The sequence below is a fragment of the Mandrillus leucophaeus genome, unplaced genomic scaffold, assembly GCF_000951045.1.
Source record: "Mandrillus leucophaeus isolate KB7577 unplaced genomic scaffold, Mleu.le_1.0 Scaffold200, whole genome shotgun sequence".
Lineage (NCBI taxonomy): Eukaryota > Metazoa > Chordata > Mammalia > Primates > Cercopithecidae > Mandrillus > Mandrillus leucophaeus.
In genome coordinates, this window is record NW_012102033.1 from 158835 (window position 1) to 165994 (window position 7160).

The 7160-nt window shown below is 50.3% G+C and overlaps 1 protein-coding gene across 1 annotated transcript in view; it reads right to left on the reverse strand.

Annotated features, from left to right (window-relative positions):
- The window catches only part of CCDC155 (coiled-coil domain containing 155), a 31082-nt gene that overhangs the window by 10346 nt on the left and 13576 nt on the right, over positions 1-7160 (reverse strand). The window contains exons 10-12 of the mRNA XM_011979284.1: positions 966-1043; positions 634-690; positions 259-318 (exon numbers count right to left, since the gene is read on the reverse strand). Coding sequence (XP_011834674.1) covers positions 259-318; positions 634-690; positions 966-1043 — 195 coding nt within the window. The remainder of the gene's footprint in view (positions 1-258; positions 319-633; positions 691-965; positions 1044-7160) is intronic.

A 7160-nucleotide genomic window follows, 5' to 3' on the forward strand; every position in this document is an offset into this window, starting at 1 on the left:
AAAAAAAAAAAAAAAAAAGATAAGGAGGGGTGTGTGAGAAGACACCCACAGAGAATGAAAGTGAATGGAAGGAAGGAACAGAAAAAAAGTGAAAAGGCAGATAGAGAAACAGAGGGTGAGACACACAGTAAGTCATACAGTCATACATTATGGATAGAAGAAGCAAGATGTGGCCACCGACAGAGAAAGAGCGATGAGGAGGAGAGGCAGCAAGTCCCAGAGATGGCAAAAGAGAAGTGGCCAGGGCCGCTGAGTTACCTGAGTCGTCACTCTGTATTCTTGCAAGGTCTGGGCCAGGCTCTCCACATGGCGAGTGCGCTGGGAAAGCCGAAAGCCAAATGAGACTGGGACCAGTTCCCCAAAGACATAGTGGGGGGTGGTGGTGGGGGGACTGGCTGGGGGGTTAAGGGACAAGGGTGAGCTTGAGAGAAGAGCTGGGGCCCAAGGGAGAGCACCGGGCAGAAGGGCTTCTAGATCCCTGAGGGGTCACATTGGGACCTGGGGAATCCCTCCAATCTCTCCGCCTGCACATCCAAGGACCAGACCCGAGGAGGACTTCCCTTTCTAGACCAGGGGCAGGAAGTGGCTGGCGCACACGGAAGGCAAATCTCTTTCCCTCCCCAGGCCCCTCACCTCAGAGAGGATGGTGTCTCGTTGGCAAATGAGGTGTTCACACTCAAAGAGCTGCCGCTGCCAAGAAAGGAGCCGGTCCATCCATCCAACCTCCCAGGACTCCCCTCGGTCCTGCCCTCCGTCTGGCCTGCCCTGCTCTCCCGCACCCCGCCGATTCAACCTCCTGAGATGTTCCGGGACTTCAGGGATTTTAGGGATGCCTGGGTGGTCCTGGGAGTCTGACAGTTTGATGGAAGACCCTGCTCTCATCAGGCTGCAGTCACTAAAACCGGAAATGGGAAAAATGGCCCCAGGGTGGTAGAAAGTTGTCAGGCACTAGGAAGGAGTGGCACCTTCAAAGTGTCCTTCTCCATGGCCAGTTCCTGACTTCTCTTCTTCACTCCATCCCGCTCGGCCAGCAGTTTCCCATTCTAGAAGAAGGAATGGCGGGTCACATTCACTTCAGCAAATGGTGATGTTAAAATTAACAGCAGACATTTGCTAAACACTTGACTGATATGCATCAGGCCTCATGCTAAGCACTTCATGTTTTAACCCATTTAATTCCTCCCACCATTCTGGTGGGACCTCAGCTTTAATTTCTCTGAGTGTGGCTCCCCCATCTATAAAAATGGAGCTAGGCCAGGCACGGTGGCTCACGCCTGTAATCCCAGCACTTTGGGAGGCTGAGGCGGGTGGATCACGTGGTCAGGAGTTCCAGACAAGTCTGGCCAACATGGTGAAACCCCGTCTCTACTAAAAATACAAAAACACAAAAATTAGCCAGGCATGGTAGCGCAAGACTGTAATCCCAGCTACTCAGGAGGCTGAAGCAGGAGAACTGCTTGAACCGGGGAGGCAGAGGTTGCAGTGAGCCAAGATCGCACCACTGCACTCCAGTCTGGGCAACAGAGCGAGACTCTGTCTCAGGAGAAAACAACAACATCAACAACAACAAAAACGGAGTTAAACTAGGAACTACTTTATGGGATTGCTGTGAGGATTAGATAGGTTAATAATCGCTAACACTTACTGAGCATTTTGCATGTGTTGATTCATTTCTTATCCCCAATTTTAAAATCAAAAGAACATAAGCAGCCTGTTATCCACATTATCTATCACCCAGCTTCAATAATTATATGCATTTTCTCAGCTTTGTTTACTAAGATGTTTGTTAACTGAGTTTTTTTTTTTTTTGAGCCGGAGTTTTGCTCTTGTTGACCAGGCTGGCGTGCAATGGTGCAATCTCGGCTCATTGCAACCTCTGCCTCCCGGCTTCAAGTGATTCTCCTGCCTCTTCCTCCTGAGTAGCTGGGATTACAGGCATGTGCCACCACGCCCAGCTAGTTTTGTAGTTTTAGTAGAGACGGGGTTTCACTATGTTGGCCAGGCTGGTCTTGAACTCCTGACCTCAGGCGATCCACCCGCCTCCGCCTCCCAAAGTGCTGGGATTACAGGTGTGAGCCACCGCACCTGGCTGTCCTCTAGATGTCTTAAGTAGATTACTTTAAAGCAAATTGCAGGCATATTAGTTCACCTATAGTTACTCCAGCATTTATTCCCCTACTTGAGGACTTATTTCCTTTAGCAAAACCACAACACCACGATCATACTTAACAAAATTAACAATAACTCAGTATCATCTCATACTAGAAAGTTTGTGCCCCCTTTTTCTTTTTTTTTTGAGACAGAGTTTCACTCTTGTTGCCCAGGCTGGAGTGCAATGGCATGATCACTGCAACCTCCGCCTCCCAGGTTCAAGTGATTCTCCTGCCTCAGTCTCCTGAGTAGCTGGGATTACAGGTGCACGCCATCACACCTGGCTAACTTTTGTATTTTTAGTAGAGACGGGGTTTCACCATGCTGGCCAGCCTGGTCCTGAACTTCTGACCTCAGGTAATTTGCCCTTCTTGGTCTCCCAAAGTGCTGGGATGACATGGGTGAGCCACTGGACCCAGCCTGTGCTCCTTGTTCATTTTGGTTGTCTTACAGAGATTTCTTTACATTTACTTTGACTGAGGATCCAAACAAGGTCCACCATTGCTTTTGGTTGAAATCTCTTACTTCTCCTAATCTGACAGTAATTTCTCCCCCCTCCACCCCGACCCTGGTACTCTTTAGGGCCTCATTCTGTGGAAGAAAGCAGGTCCCTTGTCCCACAGGATTGGTGCGTCCAGATTAGGCTGATTGAGCTCTTGTTCCCTGTGGTTATGTTCACCACTTTCCTCTATCATTATTTCTTATAAACTGGTAGGTAGGTCCAGGGCCTTGTCCAGACTCTTGTTCAATTTTCTAACAAGATTGGGTGGTGCTATATATATCAAATTGTGCCATTCAGGAGGAATGCCATGTCTGGTTGCCCTAACTATTAATAGTATAATCATTTCCAATTTTAAAGAGGAGTAGAGAGGCTGAGACTTGGCAAGGTCACATGGTAAGTGGACTCAAACCTAAATCTGTGTGATTCCAAATCCTGTGTTTATAATCCTCAGACTCTCATCTGAGCCAGACACAGCCCTGGGTGAGAATGGGACACAAAAGGAATTAGGTTCTAGAGGTAGAGATGGATGCAGAAGCAGGTAACAATGCACGAGGTGGGCTCCGATGAAGCCTAGGGCCTGGGTACCACGGGAGCACTAACAGGCTTCCTGAGGAGGTGCTGCTGAGTCTTCAAGGCTGAGGAGTTAGCTGGGAAAACAATAGGCCGGAGAAGGCAACCCATGCCAGCCATAAAATGGGACCTGTGCAAAAAATGGCCCAGATTCCAGTCCAAAGTTTAGGGGCACCAAAAACCTATCAAGTTGCACAGGGTTTCAAGGCGAGGGGGTCACTGGGGAAATGCACTTTGGGGCATGGAAGCAGTCCAGAGTTCCCTTTCACCACACTCCTCCTCTTGGCACACCAGGGGATATACCAAGGCCAGCCTCTCCCTCTCTCCAGCCAGCTCCAAGTCCTCCATCAGCTGCTCTGCCTCTCAGTCTCCGCGGGCCTGGGCTGCCAGGTGAAGGGCAGAGGAAGGACAGGAAAGGAGTGCTGTGTCAACATCTGTCCACCTGGTAGGGATTTGCAGGCCAGATCCTGGGCCACTCGGCAGGGAACCTGGTTACTCAGCTGCTCCTGCCTCCTTCTGCAGTAACCTGAGCCAGCTCTGTAGGTTCTCCATAGGAAGGCTGCCTGGATCTTCAGTGTCTGAGTGTCTTGTTACTCCAGCATTATTCTACTGTAACTTGAGAACTCAATCTATAGATGCTCTGTAGGCAGCTGTGTGGAGGGGGAAGGTAGAGGGGAGGGAACCAAGAATAGCTCCAGTTTATCGAGGGCCGAGGGTGTCCCAGACGCTGCACAAGGCACTCGACCTGGCAGCAAGCCTTCCTGGTGGGGAGGAGGCAGAGATGAGACTGCTGGTTGCTATTTACCCTGCTTACCCCTTCTGCTTTTATCGAGGGATCTACTCTCTCTGTCTGAGGGCAGATGGGTCCCAGCCCCAGCCATGGGAGTGAGTCAAGGTGGAAATCTTGGCAGATGCAGGAAGCTCAGCTGGTGAGCTAACCCAGCAGTCATTCTCACCCCTTCTCACTTGTTCACCTGCCACTCTAGAGGCTGAAAAAGGTCAGATATCCTCCTGGGCTCCCTTGCAGCTGGGGATGTTATGTGATCCAGTTCTGGCCAGTGAGATTAAGAGCTGCTGGGGGTGGGGTGAGAGGCTTCTGATGAAAAGAGCCATGAGAGGGGCATTTCCCGGCTCCCCTTTGCACCACGTTTTCCTACTTTGAATGAGAACATGAGATTGGAGCTGCTGCAGTCATCTGCAATCATGAGGCCACAGGCAGCCAGGGAGCCACCAAACCACTCAGAGACCACCTTCTTCCCAGAGAACACCTTCTTCTAAACCTCTGGTTAAGGAAATGAGTGTCCTGCAGATTGAAGCCATCATTTCTTTGTTCCCTGGAGCCAAAAACATTCTGGACCCGTCAGTGGCCATATTACCCATGTAGTCTGGTTATAATGGTTGAATGGCAGTGAACTGTAATGCAGGAAGTTCTGCCAGGGGGCTTCAGGGAAAGTTTTTCATTCTTTTTTTTGAGACAGGATCTCACTCTGTCACCCAGGCTACAGTACAGTGAGGCACAATCTCAGCTCACTGCAACCTCTGCCTCCCGGGTTCAAGCGATTTCCCTGCCTCAGCCTCTCAAGTAGCTGGGACTACAGATGCCTGCCCCTATGCCTGGCTAATTTTTATATTTTTAGTAGAGGCGGGGTTTCAGCATGTTGGTCAGGCTGGTTTCGAACTCCTGACCTCAAATGATCCACCCATCTCGGCCTCCCAAAGTGCTGGGATTACAAGCGTGAGCCACCGTGCCTGGCCTTTCATTCTTCTATTTACTTTTTTTGTTTTTTTATTTTGTAGAGACGGGCTCTCACTATGTTGCCTAGGTTGGTCTCAAACTTCTGGCCTAAGCAGTCTTGCTTTGGCCTCCCAAAGTGTTGGGATTACAGGTGTGAGCCACCATGCTGAGCCAGAAAGTTTTTTTTTTTTTTGAGATGGAGTCTTGCTCTGTCACCCAGGCTGGAGTGCACTGGTGCAATCTTGGCTCACTGCAACCTCTGCCTCCCGGGTTCAAGTGGTTCTCCTGCCTCAGCCTCCCGAGTAGCTGGGATTACAGGTGTGCACCACCACACCCGGCTGATTTTTGTATTTTAGTAGAGACAGGGTTTCACCATGTTGGCCAGGCTGGTCTCGAACTCCTGATCTCAGGTGATCCACCCACTTCGGCCTCCCAAAGTGCTGGGACTACAGGTGTGAGCCACCGTGGCTGGCAAGTTTTTCATTCTTAAAAAGGGATGTTCTGAAATAAACTGTCACATCCTGCCTGCACTCCATGTCTCACACGGTAGAGTCATCCTGCTGTGAGGTTCCCATTGCCTCAAGGGGGTGAGTTTTCATGGAAGAGCCAGAAAATAGCAAAAAGTGTTTGGATTTCAGTGTAAAAAACATACCGTACATGTAGGACAAATTTTTTTTTGGGAATACATGATCTACCTGGACTAGGCAGAGATCCTTAGAGCTGGGGGTGGCATGCAGGACAGTCAGAGAAAAGAATAGGCTGAAAACAAGCCCGGAGTTTTCCCCTAACCCAGGGCTAGCGATGAGGGGTGGAGGGAATGGATGGAGAACCACAGAGCCCTGGACGTCTTGGGATCTGACAGGCCTTGCGTGCACTTCCCAGAGCACTCTCAGAGTCATCACGGTGTGAGAATAATAGAGATGCTACTTTCTTGTGAAAGCAGAGGCCTCACTGGTGGGTTGTCTCCAGACCTCTGCCCACCCCAGCCCTGTGCTCTCCGGTTTGTCAAGGCCTGGGTGGGGTTTGGGATCCTTCAGGAAAATGAGCGAGAGACAGTGACTTGGCTAACAGCTCAGGGACACCAGAGGAGTCTCTCTTCTGTTTCTCTTGCCCCAGAGAAGCCACATCTCCCCACCATAAGCACCCACCCCGACCTGGGGAAATGAGGCAGAGGCTGTGGACAGCGACCCCAGCCTCTTCCCTTTCACAGGAAAGCAGCTAAACCACCTCCGTGGCTCTGGAAGGGTGTGGAAGTGGTGGAGTGAGAGTCCCAGCCCGGATGAGGGATCACCACCAGAAGATGAAGAGGATGGTATGCCTAGAGATCCAAAGGTAATGTGGGCCTCGCACTGGATGCCAGCACACAGTGGTGACAAACGTTTGTACAAAAACCATCAATCTCATGAAAGCAGAGAGAAGAAACATTGAGTGAGGACCAGCAGCTTCCTAGCGCACTTGGCTCCTTCGTCAGTCTCCTGCAACTTAGATACCACCTTGAGGTGGGGGGTGGTGACAGGTTTCATTGTCAATTGATGAGTTTGTTTCAATCTAAAAAGACTTAGGTGGGCCCCGAATGAACTAAGATGATGTTTTTCTGTCTCAGATGGAACGGGGCTTGAATTAAATGTGAAGCTGAACTGGGTCTCTTCATATTGTTTGCTAGTCCCTCAGTGAAATGCTGTCAATCCCCAGAACAAGCCTACTGAACAGATACCCTTCTTCCAGTTCTTAGAAAATAAAAGTAGGCCGGGTGCAGTGGCTCACGTCTGTAATCCCAGCATTTTGGGAGGCTGAGGTGGGCAGATCACCTGAGGTCGAGAGTTCGAGACCAGCCTGACCAACATGGAAAAACCCCGTCTCGACTGAAACAACAACAACAACAATAAAAAAACAAAATTAGCCAGGCGTGGTGGCACATGTCTGTAATCCCAGCTACTCAGGAGGCTGAGGCAGGAGAATCACTTGAACCGGGAGGTGAGCTGAGATCACTTGAACCTTGAGATGAGCTGAGATCACGCCATTGTGCTTCAGCCTGGGCAACAAGAATGAAACTCTGTCTCAAAAAAGAAAAGAAAGTAAAAGTAAAGGCTTGAGGCCGGGCGCGGTGGCTCAAGCCTGTAATCCCAGGACTTTGGGAGGCTGAGACGGGCGGATCACGAGGTCAGGAGATCGAGACCATCCTGGCTAACCCGGTGAAACCCC